Genomic DNA, 23,519 nt, shown 5'->3' with positions numbered 1-23,519 from the left:
ACCCCATAAGTGCTACAGGAATGTGGCACTACAGGAGTACTCAGGGTAGCGAAGAGCCTTGACTTCAGGCAAGGTGAGGCCCTTGGTCCCCTCAGGGACCTCAGGCACCGAGCTGAGAGGAACCTGAGTGGACCCCAGCTCAGCCCCCACAAGCCAGGCTCTCGATCCAAGCCTTTAGCATGGTGTGAAGAGGAATAAGCTGGGCAGGATCCCAGCTGAAGGGAGAGGCGGTGCTTCCACAAGCCTTGCCAAGCTTGTCAGCCGGCGGACGGTGGTAGCATCCAGCTAGTCTGTTATTGCTCACACTCAAACCCTGGTCAGGAACTTGCAGAGCACAAACCAGAAGGAAAAGCAGATTACGGGAGAAATGAAGAAACTGATGGAACTGATGCAAAGTGCACAGAACCAGGCAAGGACAGGCCAAATGCTCTCCGGTCATTTTTTGGCAATGTCGCATAAACATTGTTAAGAAGGACTCTTCGAATCTAACAGACTTTTTATTCTTATGCAGCCTGGGTTATTATCTGGAGGCCAGGACACAAAGAACAATTGTCAATATACCTTTGCCAGGTGTTTGTTTACATTTAGTAAAGTGTTTGTTTGCTTTTTAATTTGTCTCACTGACTCAGTCTCTTCAAACCATGAACATGCAACTGGAGCCAGCATGTACCTGTCCTAAGAAAAGAACTAGTCATCATAGATTAGAAGGGAAGTAATAAACTAGGAAAACATTTTTACATCCAAAGGTTCTGATAAAGGCCTCATTTCTAAAATAGAGAACTTACTCAAATTAATAATAGTTCAAGCCATTCTCCAATTGATAAGTAGTCAAAGGATATGAACAGACAATTTTCAGATGATGAAATTAAAACTATTACCAATCATATGAAAATATGCTCCAAATCACTATTGATTAGAGAAATGCAAATTAAGACAACTCTGAGATATCACTATTCACCTGTCATTTTGGCGAAGATGATAGGAAATGATAATGAACAGTGTTGGAGAGGATGTGGGAAATCTGAGACACTGATGCATTGTTGGTGGAGTTGTGAACAGATTCAACCATTCTGGAAAACAAATTGGAACTATGCTCAAAAAGTTATCAAACTCTGCATACCCTTTGACCCAGCAGTGTTTCTACTAGGCTTATATCCCAAAGATATCTTAAGGAAGGGAAAGGGACCCACATGTACAAAAATGTTTGTGGCAGCCCTACAAACTGGATGCCCATCAATTGGAGAATAACTGAAGATGAGTTTTGATATATGAATGTTATAGAATATTATTGTTCTGTAAGAAACAACCAGCAGGATGATCTCAGAAAGGCCTGGAGAGACTTACTGATGCTGAGTAAAATGAGCAGAACCAGGAGATCATTGTATATGGCAACAAGAAGACTATAAAATCAATTCTGACGGACATGGCTCTCTTCAACAATGAGATCACTCAAACCAGCTCCATTTGTGCAGTGAAGAAGAGAGCCATCTACATCCAGGGAGGGGCTTATGGGAACAGAGGGTGGAGCACAGCATAGCATTCTCACTCTCTCTGTTATTATTTGCTTGCATTTTGTTTCTTTTTTCTCAGTTCTTCTTTTTCTTTCTTCTTGATCTGATTTCTCTTGCACAATCAGGTGGCTGTGTGAATATGTATATACATATATTGGATCTGGCATGTATTTCGGCATATTTGGCATGTATTGGACTGCTTGCCGGGTGGGGGAGAGGATGGGGGAAGAAGGGGAAAATTTGTGGGAAAAATTACCCATGCATAGCTTTGTGAATAAAAAGCTATAATAAAAAAATTTACTCAAGAGAGGGGCATAGTGGGAAGGATAAATTAATTTCAAAAATTCATGTTACTTGAAAAATAAAAACAATAAACCATTTAAAACAAAACAAAACAAAGCAAAAAAGTAGTCAGTCGGTATCTATTAAACACTTGTTATGTGTTTAATAACTGAGATATTTAAACCCATAAGAGTTGATGAGGTTACCAAGACAGAATAGAAATAAGGCCCAGTAGAGAGCTTTGGGGTGTATACTCATGAGGGCTGTGCATCTGTGTGTCTGTGTGATAGGACAGAAGGAGAATTAAGAGCATCACGATTAAGAGACGGAAGCATATCCAGGAACAGAGGGTCATCAGCAGCACCAGGCAGAAAAGTACAAAGGCGTTAACAAAGAACCATCAGATCTGGCAGCTAAGAAATCCCGGCCAACTCCGGGGAAAGCCCCTTCCATCCAGTGCGGTCATCTCCGGTAAGAGAAGATCAACAAGGGTAATAGCAGAGAAAGAGCAGAGAAGGGAGGAGGGGCAGAGGTTGCCACCTGCAGTGTGACAGTAGCAAGCAAGGGTTTCTTGAAGATGAGACAGACCTCTGGGAAGGAACTATTCATGGGAGAGATGGGAGCCAGAGGGAAGAAGGGAGGGATTAGGCCAGAGAGGAGAGATGGCATATGGTGTTCTTCTGCACAGAAATAAAGAGAAAAGAAAGCTGAGGAATGGCTAAACAAACTGGACAAAACAATACACTAGAACACCACTCCAAGGTAAAAAAAAGGAGTTTAATCAAAGTTCACAAGCACATTATGTCTGAGAATATACATCCGCTGACCATCTGTCTCTGCCATGAAGGCTGTTGCATAAACCTGCCCCTCAATAGTTCATTGAATCTCTGGTCCATGGGGATGCTCATGCCTGTCAAGGGAAATCCGAAAGCAAACACGCGAGCCACCAAACAGGCAGGTGAGTACCTCCGGCACACCTGAGGATCACGAGTCTGTTTTTTTTCCCTAAAAACTAGATGAAAACTAAAGTTTCAAAGCCAGACTATCTGACCAGAGCTTCCCAACAGTGCTACAACTTTGCTATATTTACCCTATTAGCACCCTGGACTTTGGAGCTTCAAGAAACTTGCATCTACAGCAAGATAACGGAGACCCAAGAATGACCTGTTTGGTCAGAGGTCATTAGAGATCTTTCAACATTCTAGGTAGGTTACCTGCAAAAAGTCAGACCCTGCATTGGACAAAGGCAGGGACATACAAGAGAACTAAGAGAATGGTTTATATTCCAATTTGCAAGTGCTCAGAACATCAGGGCCAGAAGACACCTTAAAAATCATCTGGTCCAGCAGGATGAATACAGAGATGCTTGGAGAGACTTATATGAACTGATGCTGGGTGAAATGAGCAGAACCAGGAGATCATTATATACCTCAACAACGATACTGTATGAGGATGTATTCTGATGGCAGTGGATTTCTTTGACAAAGAGAAGATCTAACTCAGTTTCCATTGATCAAGGATGTTCAGAAGCACTACACCCAAAGAAAGAAGACTGGGAAATGAATATAAGCTACTTGCATTTTTGTTCCAATTCTCCCTGTGCAACAAGAGAATTGTTCGGTTCTGCAGACATATGTTGTATCTAAGATATACTGGGACATTTTTAACATGTATAGGACTGCTTGCCATCTGGGGGGAGGGGGAAGAGGGAGGGAGGAGAAAAATCGGAACAGAAGGGAGTGCAAGGGATAATGTTGTAAAAAAATTACCCTGGCATGGGTTCTGTCAATAAAAAGTTATAATTATTAAAAAAAAAAAATCATCTGGTCTGTGCTCACCATTTTACAGAGGAGGAAAGAGGCTCCAGAAGGATGAAGGGGCTTGAGTAGAAGCCCTGAGCTGGTAAGCCAAAGAACCCAGACTTGCACTGACTGCAAAGGCCTGACCCCTTTCCACACCAAGTGCAAACACAAGAGATTCAGGTAAACATAACTGACCGATCTGTCCAGAGGTGAGCTGGAGAGCCCTGACCACTAATCAACTCAGACTGCTCTGGAAGAACAAGGCGGTTCTGAGAAATGGACGTTTTCTTGCAGCTTTTTAAGCATTCCAGATCAAACCAGATCTGATGTCTGACCTTCAGTGTGGTGAGGAGTCAAAATGATCTCCCTCTGCTCCCTCAAAGCAAACACAGATTCCTTTGGAGACTCCCTTCGGACTTACTTTCTCTAGAGATCGGGGGAAGTGGGTCAGAAAGGGCCGTACCACAGCTGCGGCCTGTTTCACCACGTTCTTCCTCCCTTCTCCATCCCATCAGCAAATGTGGCAAGCCTCCAAAGGAGCCGCATGAGCATTGTTTCACAAAGGGGAGGCGGAGCAAAACCATAAGGATGAAAGTTCTCAGGGGGGACTGAAGCTTCTCATTGGGGCTGGTTCACAAGACCCAGGTTCTCTGACTCATCAACAGTGAACAGAAAACAAACTTCTCAACAGGGGCAGCATTTACATGTTCATTGTGTCCCATCAGGCAGCAGGGTACTCACTCAATCACTTGTGGGTCTGGGATCCGACGTAAAACCTGAAGAAAACAAGCATAGCAGATTTAGAATCAGAAAACCGTCTTAATATCCTGAATTCAAAGGCGTTCCTATTTAGGCACAGAAATATTAGCATTTATATTGCACCTAATGGAACACTTGGCCTGTGGTCAGGAAGACCTGAGTTTAAATTCACTCTCACTAGCTATGTGACTCTGGGCAAGATACTTAACTGTCTATCTCAGTTTCCTCATCTGTAAAATGGGCATAAAAGCAGCATCCACCTCTCAGGACTTTTGTGAGATAATATTTGTAAAAAGCAATTAGTAAAATGCCTGACACAAAGAAGGAAATACATAAATGTTAACTATTATCGCTGTTGGTATTATAATATACCAGGTATTATGCTAAGTGCTTTTTACAAATATTATCTCATCTGATTCTCACAACAATTCTGTGAAATGGGGGCTATTATTATCCCCATTTTACAGCTGAGGAAATAGAAGGAGACAGAGGTTAAGTGACTTGCCTAGTCTAAGGATGAATTTGAACTCGGGTTTTTCTGAGTCCAGGTTGGGCATCCTGTGCATAGGGCGCCCCCTAGTGCCTCAGTACTTACTCTTATTACCCTACTCCTTACTGAAATGCTCCTTAGAGTACTGGGTCCCAAACTACACTAAAAGGAGTAATTATCAGAACAGTTTGGTCCTGATTCGAAGATTCACAAGGCTGAACAAAAGGAGAGACGAGGTCTACCATGCATAAGCAAATGAACCATGTAGCCTCGTGCTCAATAAACCCCAAGAGCCATCTGCTATCAGTATTTGACCAAAAAAAAATAATAAAAATAAAAATAAAAAAACAATGGATGCTGGAAAAGAGCAGCCTGGGAGAAATTAGGTTTAGACCAACACTTCATATCATAAACCAAGCTAAATTCCAAATGGATACATGATCTGGATAAAAAAGTTCACATCATTACTTAGAACAAGAAGAAACCTTTCAGATCCATGGAAAAGGGAAGAATTCATGAACAAACGAAGGACAGAAAGGATCACAATTTTGATTTATTAAAAACTTTTTGCATAAACTAACCTAAGCAGTTTAAGATTAGAAGGAAAACAGCTAAATGGGAACAAATCTTGGCAGCAACTTTCTTTGAACTAGGTCTCATTTCTAAGATACATGAATTGTAAGATTTCATATCAAAGGATATGAATACAAAATCACTAGGGGAAGAAATCCAAGCCATTGACAGCCATGTGAAAAAAAAAAAAAATCCTCCAAATCTCTATTAATTAGAGAAATGCAAAGTAATGTAACTGTAAATTTGGCAAAGATGACAAAACAGAAAAATAACAAATATTGGAAAAGATAAAGGAAAACGGACACCACTGCTGGAGTTGTAAATCGTTTCAACTCTTCTGGAAAGGAAGTTGGAATTATACCCAAAAAGTTACTTATCTATGTATATTCTTTTGACCCATCAATATCATTACTAGGTCTATAACCCCAAAAACATCAGGGACTCATGAGTCCAAAAATAATCACAGCAGCTTTTTCATAGTTTTAACAAACTGAAAACTAAAGGGTGGCTACTTATTGGAAAAGCAAATTATGGTATATGAATATAATGGAATATTACCGAATCATAAGAAATGACAAAAGGAGAATTTCAGAGCAAACTGGGAAGACTTCCATGAACTAACTGCAGAGTGATGGGAGCAGAATCAGCAAAACAAATTATCTAACAACACTGTAAAAAAGAACAACAATGAAAGATTTTAGAACTCCGACCAAAATAACCATGATTCCAGAAGATCAATGATGAAGAATACAACCCACTTCCTGACCAAGGTGATGGACAACCAAACATGAGGAATGAGATGCATTTTTTGACATGGTCAATATGGTGTGACGATTATAAAGGTTTAAGAGAGTATGTTTCTGGGTAATTTAATCATTTTATTAATAGGTTTAACATGTTATTAATAAAAGGATGGTCATTAGACCAAAGACAATCAGGATGGAGGCTCACAGTTTATATTCTGAAGAGTAGGTATTCAAAGAAAGGCCAAGAGTGACATCATGTCACCCTTGGCCAGAGAAACCACCTCCATAATCAGACCACCTCCAGCCTTGGGCTATCTGGATAAAAGGATCTATCTTAACCCAAGCTAGAATAGAGCACAACAAGCTTCCCCATCTTAGATCAAATTCCTTATTAGGCTGGATGAGTAGAGTTAATTCAATCTCATTATCAGTAACATTCTTCAAGAGATTGAACTTTTTCTTTTTCTTTAAATCAGGACTTCAAAAGAAGAGAACTCTGGATAATCATTTCTCTCACTGGGTATCTATTTGACTTGAGTAGTAAGGGTTTGCTTTGATTTTCTTTCCCCTAGAGGGAAAAAATAAATGCTTGTTAATTGAAATTTATTTAATTAGAAAAAAAAGAATAAAAATTAGAACCATCTCTTTTGAGTTGAACTCTCATTTTACTATCGCCTTGACCTTGTTATTCTTATTAAGGGTACTTGATGCATGCCAGCAGCTTTCTTGGCAGATATATTTGTAAAAAAGGATCAGGAGAGAAGTTGAGGGGAAAAGCATTATGCCTTTAATTAATACTCTTGCTAGTTAGCAAGAAACTCTGTTAAATGACTCCAGTGAAGAGGTTGGAACCAACAACTATGATAAAGCTTTGCCATTACTTGTAGATGTCAATTTTTCACTACAATGGAGAACCTACCAGTTGCCCCTGCTGAACTTGAACCCTGCTCAGTAGGAAAAACATTCAACAATCAAGTCAACAAGCGCTTATCAGGGCTCATTATGTACAAAGCTGTGCCGGATGTTGGAGAAACAAAGGAGAAAAACAGAGTGCCTCTCCTGAAGGAGGTTATCATTCAGGAGGGGAACAAAGCAAAAGGACAAATAACAATATGCTAAGTAACCAGAAGTAAAAATGTAAGTAAATAAAAGTAAATTAAAAAAAAAAATTGGGGAAGGAGAAGCCCCTTCCATCAGAGAGGACTTTGTGAAGAATGTGGCTTCTGAGCAGGACCTTGATGGGAAAAAAAAAAAAAAATCTCTAATGGAAGGTGTCAAGACATTGAGGGACCCCCTCTATCACAGTCCAGGAGAACAGATCATGAATGGCAAAAAAAGGCCCTAAAAGATGGTTCCATAGTTCAACCCCAGGTAACTGCTTGGGTTTTGTTGGCTCAGAGTGGATGTAAATAGCCAATCATTTCTGTTTTGGTCAGAAACCCTGAGGGTCTTCCCCTCCCAGAGTGATTTTTTTTTAAGGAAGAGGCCATCTTTTGCCTCAATTCTTACCTAGCCTTAATTACAGAATGGGCACTGCCTCAGACAAACTGCGCCCTGTTAAAGATCCCAAGGATAATAAGGCCAGGGTCTTCCCCTGCATCCAGGGTATTCTCCAGCCATCCTGAGCTATAGCTGGCCCTTGGACAAGAGAGGCTGATGACCCTGCCTGGCCCTACATCACTTAAATCCAATTCACTTTCAAGTCAAGACATCACCTTGCAGATGTCCTGGTCCTCCTTGAGAAGGAAGAACAAACAATAGTCTTAAGTCCAGTCAGAGCAGCAGTAAGCGGCAAAGCTGGGAGTGGAAGCAGGGCTACCCACCCCCCTCACACTGCCATTCAGCTCTCGTGCCAAACATCTGGGGCTCAAAGTTGGGTTTGAACACACCAACCCGTATTCAGCAAAGTCCAGCAACTTCTTCTCACTCACTCCACAAATAAAGACAAACTCTTCTATTGGCTTGTAAAGTCCTTCCCAACCTCACCCTTCCAAGCCTCAGGGTTCAGGCAATCTCCTTTCTATTCCCTCCTCTCAGAATTCAGAATTTCCTTGAAAACCACAAATCCTACTTTGGGAGAAAGCTCTTCCTGACAGGCCCTGGGCACTCTCCCTGTCCCCAAACCTTGTATCTAATGCGTGCACCTTGTGCCTGTGTCTGAACGTTCTCCCGTGCCCAGGCAGGGACTGTTGTCTCAGTCTCTCCAGAGCTGTCCACCATTTCATAAATGCCTTTTAATTGTTATCTCGTTCTTTCACTTATTAGTAAATGCATTTTTAAAACTTCCCTTGATTCTGGGAGCTGGGAGGAGCACTTACCTCTTCCTTTGGTTCTTTATACACAAACTGTCTTTCAGGTAGACGTGACTCGCTTTTCATCCAGTTCTGTCCACGGCCTTGCTGGGGGGGGCCTTTGGCACCGAGACCTAAAGCAAAGCAAAGAACAAAATCAGACTAGGAGCACTAGCCCATAATGGAGCCGAGGGAGCATGAGAACCTCTCCCCATTTCACTAAGGAAGCCCCCAGATCTCCTCAATGACCTTGGGCCTCCCTGGCATCTGATCATGGCTGGGGCCCAACAAGGGTGTGAGGATGTGTGTGTGTGTGTGTGTGTGTGTGTGTGTGTGTGTGTGCGCGTGCGTGTGTGTGTGTGTGTCTCCTGGGCGTCTCAGGGCAGTAAGGGGACATGATGGCTGGTGACAACCCTCCACCTCCCACCAAACTATCACCACCTCAGGAGGGACAGGAAGCATTTCAGGGCTGGGGCTTGCCTGGCTTCCCAGCAGCCTGGTTCCTGGCAGGGCCTGCCCAGCCCCCCTGCACTCGGACTCTCCGTCTCTTGTCCTCCATGGTGCTTTCTGCTCTTCCTGGTTTTCCGTCTGTTTTCTCTCTGAGGCAAACAAAAAGGTCAGGCAACTCAGTCCCTTCTCCCAGTTCCTGATCCACCAGAGGAGTCCTGATGCTGACGGGGTCCATCAAGACCCCTCCTCTGCTCTCAGGTGACGGGGTCCATCAAGGCCTCTCCTCTGCTCTCAAGGGGCTTTTCACCCACACTGATGGGCAAGGCACAAAGAAGAGACCCCAAAATGACAATGGCACAGAGCATAACTCTAAGCCACAAGATGAGATCACTTTTTAGAGAGGGACAGAAAAATCAAGGAAATGTTCACGGAAAGGTAGTAACTGGACTAAACCTTGGAGGGATTTTAATAGTGACAGAGGGGTGACAGGATCACCGATCTAAAGAGGCGAGACCGGAGGCCATCTTGTTTGGTGCCCTCCCTTTCTAGGGGACCGGACGTGGCCTCCTCAGAGTGAACAACAAGTCTCCAATGAGGTGACCGAGTGAACAGTTCTGGAAGGTTCGGTGACTCCACCGGATCCATTTTATCACAAACTGATACTGGCTGCCTGGATTCACTTCCTCCTCACCAAGCAGCCCCAAAGCCTATTTCCTGTCATGCCAGTGAGAGACAGACCCTAAACTCAGCATCCACTAGCATGACCCTAACAGACCTAATCCTCATCAACCCCAAGCTTGCAGCACAACATCAGTGCATCCCGAAAAAGAAAGAGGTTCAATCATTGTCTCAAGACAAATCAGTAGCTTAGCTGGCCGTATCTGGGGAGGGAGGAGGTGAATTCCTCCTGATGGACAGCTTGTTCTGTAATTTATAATTTCCGGAAATGGCCTGGGGGCTTTGATCAGGCTACACTTTGGTATCCAACACACCAAATCTCACCTCAGGGTTAGCAGCGGATTAGAATTCTAACTGTACCAACTCCTAGCTTTATATTAAATGCAAATCCATCCTATAAGATATAGAAACTTACCAACTACTCTATAAAGCAGATTCAATCATGGAAACCGGCTTGAGATCTGAGGAATTACAAATTTTCATCCAGAATACACAAGACAGATGCACTGCAAAGAAAAATTAGAAGGAAGGGGGCCTGAAAAGGAAAAGGAAAATCCTGTGAAGTCTAAATTTTAAAACATCATACAAATCCCAGAGATCAAGAGCCATCAATCCCGAGTTCTGCCGGAGCAATGCTTTTTTAAACGTCTATTACCTATTAAAAGGGGTCACCACCATCAGCAGCCCTGCTTTTATCAATAATATCTGGGCACTGTTTTTTTTTAATCGTCTATTACCCATTAAGGTCACCACCATCACCATTTCTGTTATTAACAATTCAACAAAGGCAATGCGGCCCGGGTGCAAAAGGGGCCAGCTTCAGAATCCAGAGGCCCTGACCACCGGACGAGTCACTTTCTCTCTCCCCGCCTCAGGCAGCTTTCTAAGGCGACAGAGTCCGGCAGAAGAAAATTTCTTTCTCCCGGTTCTGAGTTCGAATTCGACTCCACCCCATGCCACCTGGGCAAGTCATTGGGCCTCAAGTTTCTGACCTGCAAAAAAGACCCCCGGGTCCCTCCTAACTTTAACTCGGATAAGCTCCCCGCCCACCCATGCAGTAGAGTTTCCTGAGACATTTAAAGTTTGCAAAGATCTCGATTGAGTCTCTCAGCCTCATCCCCAGGGGCAGGCAACAGTTGTTAACATTCCCATTTTACTGAAGGCAAAATAAAGGCTGGGTGACATCGGGGTGCAGACAGGGAGCTGGGACCCGGAGTCGGATACACAAGCATTAATTAGACGCAGAAAGCATCCTCTGGCCTCGAGCAGCTTATGAGCTAACGGGGAGGGGGCCATTCGGCCCAGCCCTACCCAGTTTGTCGGATGGGGATACTGAGGTCGGGTGATTCTCCCCGGCTCACAGAGGGCGTCCCTCCTCCCTCCCCCTCGGGGGCCGCAGGACCGAAGGGTTACGCCCCGTTTTACAGAGGAGAGAACTGAGGCCCTGCTGGGAATGCAGGAATTGCTCCGGTCCGGGGTTCCCTCTCACTCCCATCACGACAACTCATCCCTTCGCCCCGGATCCCCGGGGCAGCAAGGCCTGGTCCGAGCAGGGAGGCCCCGCGAGCCACACGAGACCCTCGGACACCCACCAGCCCCTTCCTGGAACTTCCGGCCGACCCCGCTGGCGCTCCAGCTGCTTCCGGTGCCGGAGCAGGTGCAGGTACGCGGCTACGAGCGTCCGGGCTGCAACCGCTTCCTTGGGTCTAGAGGGTTCGCCCCAGAGGGAGGAGCGGCCGGGGAAAGTGGGAGGGGCTAAGAGGTGAGGGAGGAGCCAGAACTGGAGGGAGGAGCCCGAGCGGAAGGGAGGAGCTAAAAGGGAGAGGAAGAAAGCGGGAGAAAAAGGGGAGGATCAAAGAGAAGGGAAGAAAGAAACCTAGGAAAGCAAGGAATAGGAGGGGAAAAGGGAGGGGCCCGCAGGATGGGAGGAGCCTAGAGGGGAGGGAGGGAGAGAGGAAGGGAGATGCTAGAGAGAGGAAAGAAATCAAAAAAGGGGGAGGGAAGTGAGGGGGAAGAGGAGGGAGAGAAAGGGGAGGGGCCAGCAGGGTGGGAGGAGCCGGGGGATGGAGGGAGGAGCTGGAGGAGGCAAGCAGGTAAGTGACGTGCTCAGGGTCATACAGCTAGCGAATGTTTTAACTCCAGGCTTCCCCCAGGCCGTGCTCCGCCCGCTGAGCCACCTGGTGGCTCTTATTTGACCCACCGAAAACCACTGAGGAGGTTCTGTGGCTTTCGCAGACTGCCCAAGGCGTCCATGACAGGTTAAGCCCAGAGTCTGACAGGGAAGGCCCCCCTTCTGAACCTAGGAAAGCCCAAGGCGGGGAGCTCTCCCTCCTGGACTGGGGGCCTGCTTTGATGATCCCCAGGGGATCCCTTCCACCTGCCCGGGGCCCTCCAGGACCCCACCAAGCTCCTGCTGCTGAAACGTGCTCACACCTCTTTAAAAGGCAGGGAGGGACCACCTACAAGCCTTCAGGCCTCCTCTGCTGCCGGATCTGAAGGACCCTCGGGTCTCCACGATCCAAAGACCTTTCTATCCCTGACACAATCTACTCTGTGGGGGTCTCTCCCAATCAGAACGGGAGCTCTGGCAGAGCTGGAACCCCCCGCTGCTTTCCTGTTTTTGTTCTCAGTAGTTAGCAAGGGGTTTGGCCCACAATAAGCACTTGATAAATACTTAATGATCCCATTCACCCCTCTAAAGGAAGACCCATAATTTAAACAAAAGTAGTCTGCCAATAACAGCCCCTGAACCGTGGACTTGGAAGAAGGGGAGACTCATCCACAGGGTGATGGTGGGTAAGAGGCAAAGAGGTGACCATGAGGAGCACGTGGAAAAGCAGCCTGGCCACGCGGTCAGCCCGTGGCAGGAGGCCGGGAGCCGGCATGTTCTGGTGATGGCCACACTGTCGAGAGCTGCAGAAAAAGCCTAGCTCCCCGGTAGATTTATTGGAGGGCTTGGGAGAGTTGGGGGAGGGGGCAGTTAGCCAGAACAAGGGTGCAAGGATAGGCTGTGCTCTGCCCCAGGAAAGGAGGGTCCATGCATGGGATCACAGGCCCATTTCAGGGATTTCAGCCACATCCCTTCCTATTCTACTTAATTCCTCTGAACCTCACAGGCTTCTAAGTCTAGAGATTGAAGGGTCATGTACCTCTCATTTTACAGATGAGAAAAGTAGGGACTTGGTGAAATGACAGGGACACTCATTTCCTTCATCTGTAAAAGACTTGCACCACGCAGATAGTGGTGGGTTAGCAAAAGATTTTGGAGACACTCTATTTCCCAGAGCTTGCCCTGAGCTTGCCATAACAACGATCCTTTGCACTCAGGATGAAATCACCTTCTGGGCCAAGCTTGGACCAGCCCAATGTGTCCAATGAGGGGCTCACCTTACTGGCCGGCCGTCACATATTCACAATCCCTGTTCCTTGTCACTGACAAGTTCCCGTTCCAGAACTCTGGTTCTGTGCTCCGCAGGGTGGTCAAGACCCCTGAAACCTTGAGATAATGGCTGTTCCCATTAGCATGGTTATGCTAACTGTAAGAACAATCTCATGCTGTAAGAATGACTGTGTTGTGGGCCATCCTCGTGCATCAGCCAAGTTAAGCCCTCCTTCTGAGGAAGTGGGTTTCCACCTGCAGATGTCATTTTCATTATTCCGGGATTAATTAAACTCCTATCTCTAGCCTGCTTTGTGAGGCTCCAGCCACCCACAGGTAGGAGACCAGTTTCAATCCAGTTGACGCTTTTAAAGTACCACAGAAGTGGGTATTATTATTATTTTTGTAGACCCTCAGTAGTGGAGGTAGGATAGGGCATATAGATCAGTTCTCCTAATTGTAGTTGGAAGAGAAAGCAAAGTTTAAATTTTATTCAATTAAATTCAACAAACATTCAGTAATCTCTATTCTGCTTAAGGTGCTAAAGACACAAAGTTAAAAAAAAAACATTGATGATGATGAGGGATGGAGATGATTGGTAACAGACACAGGTAAATCAATACAAATAAAAAGAATACTGAGGGTTAGGGGGAACATTAGGAAATGGGAGACAAGAATGGACCTTATATAAAAAGATATAAATCAATCTTTCTTCCAAATGTTTTTCCCTCCTCTCCCTTTCTCTATCTTCAAGTCGACAAGCAACCTGATATAGGTTATGTGTGTGCAATCATATTAATCATATTTCCACATTAGTCATGTTGGGAAAGAATTGGAACAAAGGGGAAAACCACAAAAAAGGGCAAACAGTCCACTTTGATCTACATTCAGACTCCATAGTTGAAAGGGCTGAATTTCAAAAGCAGCTAGGGATTCCAAGAGATAAAGGTAGAAAGAGAAAGAACATGAGGCAGAGGGGAACAGTCTGTCCCAAAGCAGAGGCAGAAAATTCTACATTGTGTATTTATTGGGAACAACTTTGCTAGGGAATATCAACTGCACAAAGAGATAGCTTTTCAGGCTGATGAAACATTACTTTATAAGGCTTTATCTTTAAAACGTGATTTTTTTATTATTATTATTACAAAGGCCATAGGGAGTCAGTCAGTGAAGCTTCTAGAGCACAGATCTTTACATTAGGAATATCATTTTGGACAAATTGGTGAGGGAGAGAGTCAGAAAGTACAAAGGCCAAATGGGAGATGATTATAATATAGGAGATGGGAGGCCTGAAAATGGTCTCATTCATCTGGAAATAACTACTCTCCGGCCTTCAACTCTGAGGCAAGTTCCATTTGAAGGAGTCAGTGGTCAACAAGATGGCCTCAAGCACGTAGAAGTGGGGAGAACATAGACAAGTCCTACTAGGGAAGTTCCAGTTCTCAGAACTTGTCTCAGTGACAAAATTGCAAATTCTACCAGTCCACAGGGCATCAGTTAAGTATTCATTGTGAATTCTCTAAACTACAGTAATTACTTTGTATAGACCTTGAGTTATAATGGATTTCATTTATAAAGTGGGAAAAATACTACTTTTTATCCAAGTTTGGGGTAGCAAATTATATAGTAATAGCAACATGAGAATAACTCAATTATTTTAAAACCAGTTACTCTTCTGGGCCCTACCAAGGCACAAACACTACGGTCTTTTTGTGAAAAGACTACCCTAGTATTTATACACTCAAAATCCAGTTTCAGGAACTCAAAGGGCTTTAGAGACTTATTGATAGGGTGACTTGTAATAATCCAACTGACTTTGTAGAGGGGGCCGTCTTCTTCAGAATTGCACCTTGTAAAAAGGGTGACATCCACAATGGCTACTGAGATCGGCCTCCTGGCTGTTCCCTTCCATCCTCTGGGTGTTTCCACCTGCTGGTCCCCAACCCTGTAACTTCCCTTTAATCTCCACTTCCTGTTTTTTTTTCCAGTTCCAGCCAAAGTCCTACTAAAAGAAGCCTTTCCTGACCCCCTTAATGACAGTGCCCCCCTCTGTTGGTTAGCTGTGGTTTATCTTATTCCATCTATACAGAGCACCGTGCATGTCGCCTCCCCTACTGGCTTGTGTGCTGCTGAAGATTGTGACCATATTTTGCCTTTATTTGTATTCCCAAAACTTAGCAGTGCCCGGCACACGAGTTTCTTAGTAAAAGCTTGTTGACAATTCCAAAGGATTCATGATGGAAAATGTCTTCCATCTTCAGAGAGAGAACTGATGAACTTTGAGTACATAATGAAGCATACTTTTTCCATTTCTCTTTCTTGGTGTTTGTGTGTGTGTTTTGTTTTGTTTTTTTGCAACATGACTAATTATGGAAATATCCTGCATCACTTTACACGTGTAATCAATATATTGCTTTCCTTCTCAAGGGATGAGGAAGGAGAATTCAAATTCAAAATTTTGAAAAGTGACTATTAAAATGTTTTTTTAAATATTATATCTATTTTTAATGCTTGTTGATTTGAGTTAGATACCAAGTACTTAGTATGGAAAATATGATCCTTTTTCAATTCAATTCAACACATCACTTAGTTACGTATGGGCTGTATCAATTGGGGAATGGCTGAATAAGTTGTGCTAAGTGAATGTAATGGAAACCTACTGTGCTCTAAGAAATGACAAGCAGGCAAATTTCAAAAAAACCTATAAAGATTTGCACGAACGGATACAAAGCGCGAGGGGCAGAACCAGAACATTGCATATGATTAATTGTAAATGATTTAGCTACTCTCAGCAATATGATGATCCAAGATAATTCCAAAGGACTCGCTGAAAAATGCTATTTACATGCAGAGAAAGAACTGATGGAATGAATCTGAATGCAGATGGAAGCATTCTATTTTCACTTTTTTGTGTGTGGTTTTAAAATTTTGCCATTTCTTCTTTCACAACATGACTAAAGTGGATATATCTTTTACATGATTACACACATATAACTTATATCAAACTGCTTCCCATCTTAGAAAGGAAGAGATAATGGAAGGAAGGAGAAAATTCAGAACTCAAATTTTTTTTTAATGTTAAAATTTGTCTTTATGTGTAATTGAAAAAAAAAATACTACTATTAAGGTACCAATGGGCAGGACATATAAAACTAGGTTCTGGGGATCGATCCAAAGTAAAAAGGAAAGAATAATTGCCCTCAACAATGGCATTCTAGGAATGGATACAACTGATGAATACATGTATACAGATGAGTAAATAGAAAATATTCTTTAGTACCTTTTCCTCCTTTTAAAGATGAGGAAACCAAGGCTAAGAGACTTGCCTAGAATTGCAAGACAAGTAAGTGTCTGAAGTGGGATTTGGCTCCAAAGCTCCATTACACTACATTGCCTCTTGATAGCTTAATATCTGAGGATTTTGTGGTTCAGTTATTTTCAGTCATGTCTAACTCTTGGAGTTTTCTTGGCAGATACTGGATTTCCTTCTCCAGCTCATTTTAAGATAGGGAAACTGAGGCAGTGAAGTGAGTTGCACAGGGTCACGTAGCTAGTCTGTGGCTGAGGCCAGATTTGAATTCAGGCAGTTTGGCTGACTCTGGGCTGGTGCTCTATCCATTGCACTACCTGCCTGCCCATATCTGGAAATACCAAAATAAAATAAAAAACAGCCCTTTCCATTATGCAGCTTAGTCTACTAAAGGAATACAATATGTAAATAAATTAACCAGCTATCTGGCACAGTGGGTGGAATGTTAAATGCTTTGACACAGACTGTGGAACCTGGGCAAGTAACGTAACCTGCCTTAGTTTCCCCATCTGTAAAATGGGGACGATGATAACACCTACTTCCCACAGCTACTATGAGAATCAAATGAGATAAAACACCTAAACCATCTGCAAATTTTAAAGTGGCGTATAAATGCTAACTGCTTTATCGTTGTTAATATAGTATTAGATGGGCACACACGTGACAAATCAAGGAGAAGAAAGGTACATCCAGTTAGGAGAACCAGAACAATTTCCCAAAGGAGATGGCCTGTGAAATAAGTCTTGAAAGAAGCTAGGAATTCTAAGAAGTAGAGATGTCGATGGAGTGCATTCCAGGCAGGTGGGAGAGGAAATGGAGCGCTGGCTTCAGAGAACGAGTGTGGCTGGAAGGCAGCGTGTGGAAAGGGCAGGAAAGTGAAACACTTCCAGAAAGGAAGGTTGGAGCTAGTTGGTGAAGACCATCATTGGTCTTCTGTGTTTGCTAACTTTTGACGCACCAGCTGATAAGCCAACCGGACGAATGAGGAGGTACAGGCAACTAGTCTGTATATCAATCCATTTATTAAGCAACTTGTGTTGTGCCAGACACTGTGCTAAGTCCCTGTCCTCAAGAAGCTCAGAGTCTGATGGGAGAGAATTACTGTGCAATGAAACCAGACTTCCAGTTTGCACAACTAGATCAGAGCAGTGATGGTGCTCTGAGATCCTTGGGGGATTCCCAGACAAACTACAGCTGTGTTCTAACTACAAACATAGGAAAAAACGCACCTGAGCAACCACAATGCCCCCAGGTATTACTGAATCAGCCTCCAGGCCCTTCTAGTATGGAAAGGAAAGTTGCTTCCAGACTTACAGAACAGAACTGGGGCTGGAAAGGGCTTTCGAGATCACCCAGGCCATCCCTTTCATTTTACGGAAGGAGTAAATGGAGGTCCAGACCTGCACAGAACCCAACCCACAAACCCTTTGGACTTCAAAGTCAGTGCTCTTTCCATTCCCCCACAGCATTTTTTACTGTAAATTATAGGAGGTGTGACCATAATTTAAGCATCAAGAGAATCTAATCTCTGCCCCATGGGCAACAATCTGCATTCTTCTTAAAAGAGAAGACTTCAGATGGTGCCCAGTGAGCAGTGGTGCTCTGGGAGCAGTGCTGCTGCTGCTGCTGGTGACACGGGCACACACAGCGTGAGAGCAGGGAAGGGCACCACGGACAGCTCCTGGGAAGGGTCCCTTCTTCAGGAAGCAGAACCCTTTCTTTCAGTTTTCGACTTGATGCTCACTGAAGTTATAGGGTACAAAGCACCAGTCAGAGACCAGGCGGTTTGGGCGAGTGCTGTGTTTGTGAAACAAGACCACTACAAACAGAGAGGTGGCCACAAGCAGCATTTTATTCAGCCCCTGCTGTGGGCCAGGCAGGCCCCACACTGGGTATGTGGGATGCAAAGACAAAGACTTTACAGAGTTTTAAGAAGACTTTACAGAGGCCTGCACAAACTGCAGGGGATCTACCATCCTCTCCCCCCACCCCCAACTACCCAGTACCACTGGACTCAATCAACCTCCTCTCACCTTAGAAGGGTTAAGACTGCAGTAGTATCCGGGCTGCTATTTAGCAAGCACAACTCAGACAATACAAATAATGCCTCATAATTACAAAAGCAGGAGAGGGTCAGTTTTTTGGCCCTGATGAAGCCTTTTCAGTCCCTAGCCAAGTGTCTAGTTCTGTGAGTTAGTAAGCAGCTCTCTGGCAATCTGCCCTGCACTCTGTCCTTTTCCCCCAACCCCCCCTCCCCCCCAGCCTGATTCTGTTTTGTTTTTCTAGGTAAGGATTCCCCATGGAATGAGATAAGCCCTTATTTGAAGTTCTGACTTGGTCCAATTGGCATCAAGTAAGCAATCCAAGGCAGAAGCCCTGGAAATAAATGTTACTTTCTCCTCAAACCCAAAAGCATTTAGTCTGATTACAAAATTAAAAAGTGATAACTGGAGAGTTCCCAGAACACGAGGATACATTGGACCATCTGCTGGAGACCCTCATCGAGATCACCCAGCTTAAGTTTTCTTGCTCTTCTTCAGGTGGCGAGCTCGCAGACCCTTGTTTAAAGACATCGAAACTTTCAGAGAAAGCCATGAAGGCATCACTGAGAAGATCCAACCCTAGGGAGGAAAGAGAAAGCAAGTTCTAAGCTTTCAAATGCCATTTGGACTTTTACAACACCATTAACAGGACACACAAAATTATCAAGAACTCAAGCAGTGGGAGGAGGATGTGGCCCGAGGTTGCCTTAGTGGGCCCGGACCATTGATTTCTAGGGCTTATAGGGCCTGCAGGCCTGCCCTGTTCTAAACCCATCCTCCGCAGACTGAGGATTTCCCTGGGGCAGCTTCCTACCCACTCCCACTAGCAAACTGCCTTCTCTCTCTGAAGGGGCTTTTCTAACCCTGTGGGGCTGTAATCCAAGAACTACCCTTCAGCTATCCTGGTGCTGATCTGACCACTGACACAGAGCCTAAGTCCAGGCCTCCCTGAGCAGATTTCCCACCTCAGTAGAACCTGCTAGGGCTCATGGAACAGCCGGAGATCCGAGGATCATCTCTGTGCTTCTAAAAGGAGGGGCTACTCTAAAGCATGTAGTTTTACATCCTCAACTATTTTCAGGGGATCAGACCTGCAATTCCTTTATATTTGACGTCTCCAGGGTAAGAGAACTCTTCCCAATGCAGTCCGTTACCTTATAAGTCTCACATTATCTGGATCTCTGAGAAACTTCAATGTAACCTGCCCAGGATCCCAGAGCTAATATGAACAGAGACAGGAATGGAAGCCAGAGATTTTGACTCTGAGGTCAGATCTCTAGCCACTAAGGCAAACTACTTCAATAAGAATTTTTTTTACATGGTTTTTAAATTTATCTGATATTAAGGCTTTTTTTTTTCTTACCAAAAGGGGAGTTAGTGCAACTTAGAAATAACTTCTTGCCACATCTAAAAAGTCTCCGTTTTGCTACTGTATCCATGGCTTCAGTACAAACAGCTCTGACCATAAAAAACATCTTTAAAACTATCTTATTATAAAGAAGAAAATGAAGTATGAAAACTTTTTGTTCTTCACAAAGAACAACCTACCATAAGGGCATGGACTGGATAGCCATTGGTACGGTGCTGCAGACCAACCGTCTTAATTGCGGACTTCACAAATGTCTTTGATGACGGCTTATCAATGGTTGGTCTTCGGATTTTTGCCAGTTTTGTGGCCACAAAGAAGGGTAGAACACTCTGGAAAACAAAGCACATTGAGTTAAAGTGAGAAAAGAGTATGTTACTAATTAATACTTTCACAAAGAATTCAGAACCATGTCTGTGGCATAATAAATGCGGCATCTTGAAAAGAAACCTTTCTTCCCACCACAACAGAAGGCACCGGGAGAGGACACAATTTATAATACAAAGAACTAATATGAGAAATAATCACCCACATTAACTAAATAGGGAAAAGAAGAGAGAAATGGTAGCAGTGAACCAAATTAAAGCTTCAACTGGGAGACTAGAATGGTCCAAGACAAAGTGTTCTTACCTAACTATTCTGCTAACCAGGACACAGAATTATAAAGTAGAAAATGCTGAAGATTTCATCCTGTCAAGAGAAATCATAACCTCTTGCTTTAGTTTATTTAGAAGCAAATTAAAAATCTGGTGTACTCTGTAGTGACTTTGCTCATGGAGGGGCTTCTCACTTCCTCAAACTCCTCTACGATAAGAGGTTAAACCAACAAGGGTAGGATGAAGGAGGTTACAGTGGCTGGGAGACAACTACAGCAGTGCTATTTACCCAATGTCAAGACATGTAGAAGAAGGCCCCTAGAACACTGACAGAGGTCTGTGGTTTCTATGGGCAGAGATAACACAGGCAGCAAGAGATCAGAAGGTATGGAGAGGCTAGGGGAGGGCATCCCCCCGACAAAGCAGCCAGGAGGTTTTGCTTTTGAGATAAAGCATTTATTTGTCGCTTCTGAGTGTGACAAACATTAGCTATTTGGGAGAAATGATCAGTAAAATCCTGTTCCTGTCTCATTGACACTATTAGGGCACACATATAGCTCAGATAAACAAGAGATGAAGTTTGCCAGACTGCCCTTCCCCCACCCCCAACCCAAACCATTCCACTTGAGAGAAAAACAAAGCCTTTGTCATTTGAAGAAACCTCCATGAGGATGACGGCTCCTGGGCAGTTTGGATCCTTGAGTCTGCATTCAGTACAAGGGCCTGAGGCTGCACTGCCCCGCTGGGCCGCTTGGTGGTGCCAGAGGACCATTCATCACTCAGGTGGGGCAGAGGCCTCCCAGCCCAGGTGAGCACAGACAGAGGGATCTGCTGGTCTTTGAAAACAAAGGCGTCTTCTTCCCTCCCCCAGACTGGGCCTGGGGGCAGCTGCCAGGGGTTTAGAGCTCCAAAGTTCCTGGAGATCAGCCCCCTCCTTTCATAGACAGGGACACTGAGGCCAGGTGCCCCTCCCACATTGGCCTGGGGGCAATTGCCAGGGCCTTAGAGCTCCAAAGCTCCTGGAGATGGACCCCTCGTTTTACACACAGGGACATTGAGTTGGGGTCCCCCCTAAGGTCCTGGAAAAGGAAGGGGGTGCTAGAGGTGGCAGCCAACTCCTGCACTGCCCTCCCTTATTTCCCGTTCTGCTCTATGCTGCCGGGCTCCAGGTCAGGGAGAGTCTGCTCCATTCATTCACAGGGTCTCGCTCTTCTCCAAATTTCTGAGCATTTGTCTGACTCCTTGCCTTGGACGTCACAGGCATATTTGTACATGACCATCCTTCCTCCATTAGGTTGCTGGTTTCCATTTTTGCATCTCCAGCACCAATTGGGGGAGGGGGGGATGCGGGGGAGTTGTGTCCAGCAGAGACATTTAGTGAAGGGTTGTTAATTTGATTTGAAAGAGAACCACAGAATGTAAGAACTGGAAGGGGTCCTAGGGACAGACCATCAACAACCAAAACCCATGACATCTGAGAGGGGGAGGGGGAGCCAGAAAAGACCCCAAAAGGTCAAAGGGCTCTCCCATCTGGCCATGAGAAAATGCTAAGTAAAAGATCTGGAAGAAGAAGCCAGGCTTTTGGCTTAATTTCCAGCCTGAAGGGAAAGAAGGAGCCAGGAGTTTTCACAAAGTCCATTTTTCTTTGCAATCAGAGCTAGAAAGAAACACCGAATCCAGTCTCTGTCACTAAGGTGGCTATGCAGGCTGACAGAGAGAACTCTAATGCTCCCTCTAGTGACCCAAGCCCCACAAATTTCTTATTCATTCCTCACCAAAAAAATTACCTCACCTCAGGTTCATGTTAGAGGTACTGATTTTGATGAAAAGACTCCTTCTTTCAAAATAATAATTAAACAAATAAAAAATTGAGGTAAATTTGATTAGGTCAAGTGTCACAATACAAAAATATTCCTCAAAAAAAAGAATATCAATCAAGTTTAATTTGATTCTGATTCTACTGCTATATGCTGAAATCTTCCAAACCCCTTACAAAAAGAGGCTGGTTCTAAAGGATGTACTCTGGAAAGATGCATTTGGTTATTCAATGTAAACATTAAGTGTCTAATCTGTGCTAATTACTGTCCTAGGATACTGGGGATATAGGAAAAAATACAGCCCACAAGGGGCTTGTTCTATTGCATAGTCCAAAATGCCCCAGGTCCAGTGTGGAAAATTTGGGCTAAGCCCAAAAATTCTGAGGAATGGGAAACTAGAGCTGCAGAGTCTCTCTTAAAAAAAAAAAAAATCTTATTTTGAATTAAGTGATTACTAAAATGCATTTCTCCCAATAAGCCTCAGAGGCAGAATTCAGATTCAATTCTATCTGCAATGAATTCAGAGCATCTAGTCCTCTGAATAAATTATGCCTAGAAGTAGCTACTGATCTAACAGGTCAAGAAATGGTTCTACTTTGTTAAGGACAAGAGCATGTTTGACTACAGCCAGTTCTTACTAAAAAATATTAAAGTAGCATTTAGAAAGAGTATTTGTTTTCAAAGACCATGGAAGATATTTCATGTTAAGTAACATCCTTTCCCTGCTCCCCAGGGTTCTTTTGGGAACCAGACATTCGGTAAAGTTGCTTAGTCATGTGCCTCGACTACAGAAGCAGCACAAGGAAGGTTGCCACAGAGGCACTGGGATATGTTGCTGCTGGATGGAGGCAGGTGATTTGGTCCAAATCCTGAATGATGTTGGACAGGTGACTCAAGTTGGACTAAAGTGGCTTGATGCTCTGCCCATGATGTTACAGCCCCGAGACCTTCCTCTGTGTGAAGCCTTCTAAACCAGCCAAGGAGGTGTTCCAGTTCCTCCACGACCTCTTTGCAGCCTTCACACACCAGGCTAAGCCAGCCCCAGGAGCCTTTAGGTCACTTTTCATTCAGAATTTGCTCTTTCTCTATGTCTTTAATCGCTCTGGTCCTGCTCCGTACCATGCCTCCAGCTCTTATTTCATTTCCCATCCATTCTTCAAGCATAACAATCAAATATTAGCTTCCCTCATTTTCCCAAGGTAGAAGAAGGGATATCTTCTGCCTTTTATCTCCTTCTCAAAGCACATTCTATCTTATGTTACTATTATTTGTATAGTTCTTATTTCTGCTAAATTATAAGCTCCCGGAGGGGAAAGAATATCTTACTGTATTATACATTATTCATAAGAGCATTTAATAAAACAATGAAAATATTCCATTCCCCTCCCCAAAACCCATAAAATGGAAGAATATCTCCTTAAATTAAA

At 44.1% G+C, this 23,519-nt stretch overlaps 2 protein-coding genes across 4 annotated transcripts in view; both read right to left on the bottom strand.

Annotated features, from left to right (window-relative positions):
• ALKBH3 (alkB homolog 3, alpha-ketoglutarate dependent dioxygenase) overlaps positions 1-11,274 on the bottom strand; it is a 45,917-nt gene extending 34,643 nt beyond the window's left edge. Inside the window, exons 1-5 of one of the 3 annotated variants that reach the window (XM_051963941.1) lie at positions 11,175-11,274; positions 9,998-10,117; positions 8,935-9,053; positions 8,482-8,588; positions 4,337-4,371 (exon numbers count right to left, since the gene is read on the bottom strand). In XM_051963941.1, the coding sequence (XP_051819901.1) occupies positions 4,337-4,371; positions 8,482-8,588; positions 8,935-9,013 (221 nt within the window). In that variant the 5' untranslated portion in view covers positions 9,014-9,053; positions 9,998-10,117; positions 11,175-11,274. Of the gene's footprint in view, positions 1-4,336; positions 4,372-8,481; positions 8,589-8,934; positions 9,054-9,997; positions 10,583-10,893; positions 11,146-11,174 lie in introns of those variants that run through there. The other 2 variants (XM_051963942.1, XM_051963940.1) reach the window with 2 other exon arrangements.
• A 6,831-nt stretch (positions 11,275-18,105) lies between these two features.
• HSD17B12 (hydroxysteroid 17-beta dehydrogenase 12) overlaps positions 18,106-23,519 on the bottom strand; it is a 132,302-nt gene continuing 126,888 nt past the window's right edge. Inside the window, exons 10-11 of the mRNA XM_051967473.1 lie at positions 19,862-20,011; positions 18,106-18,892 (exon numbers count right to left, since the gene is read on the bottom strand). Of these exons, the coding sequence (XP_051823433.1) occupies positions 18,788-18,892; positions 19,862-20,011 (255 nt within the window). The 3' untranslated portion in view covers positions 18,106-18,787. The remainder of the gene's footprint in view (positions 18,893-19,861; positions 20,012-23,519) is intronic.

This window comes from Antechinus flavipes, chromosome 6, assembly GCF_016432865.1.
Source record: "Antechinus flavipes isolate AdamAnt ecotype Samford, QLD, Australia chromosome 6, AdamAnt_v2, whole genome shotgun sequence".
Lineage (NCBI taxonomy): Eukaryota > Metazoa > Chordata > Mammalia > Dasyuromorphia > Dasyuridae > Antechinus > Antechinus flavipes.
The sequence above is the reverse complement of the archived record's forward strand: the minus strand, read 5'-3'. Positions and strand labels throughout refer to the sequence as shown.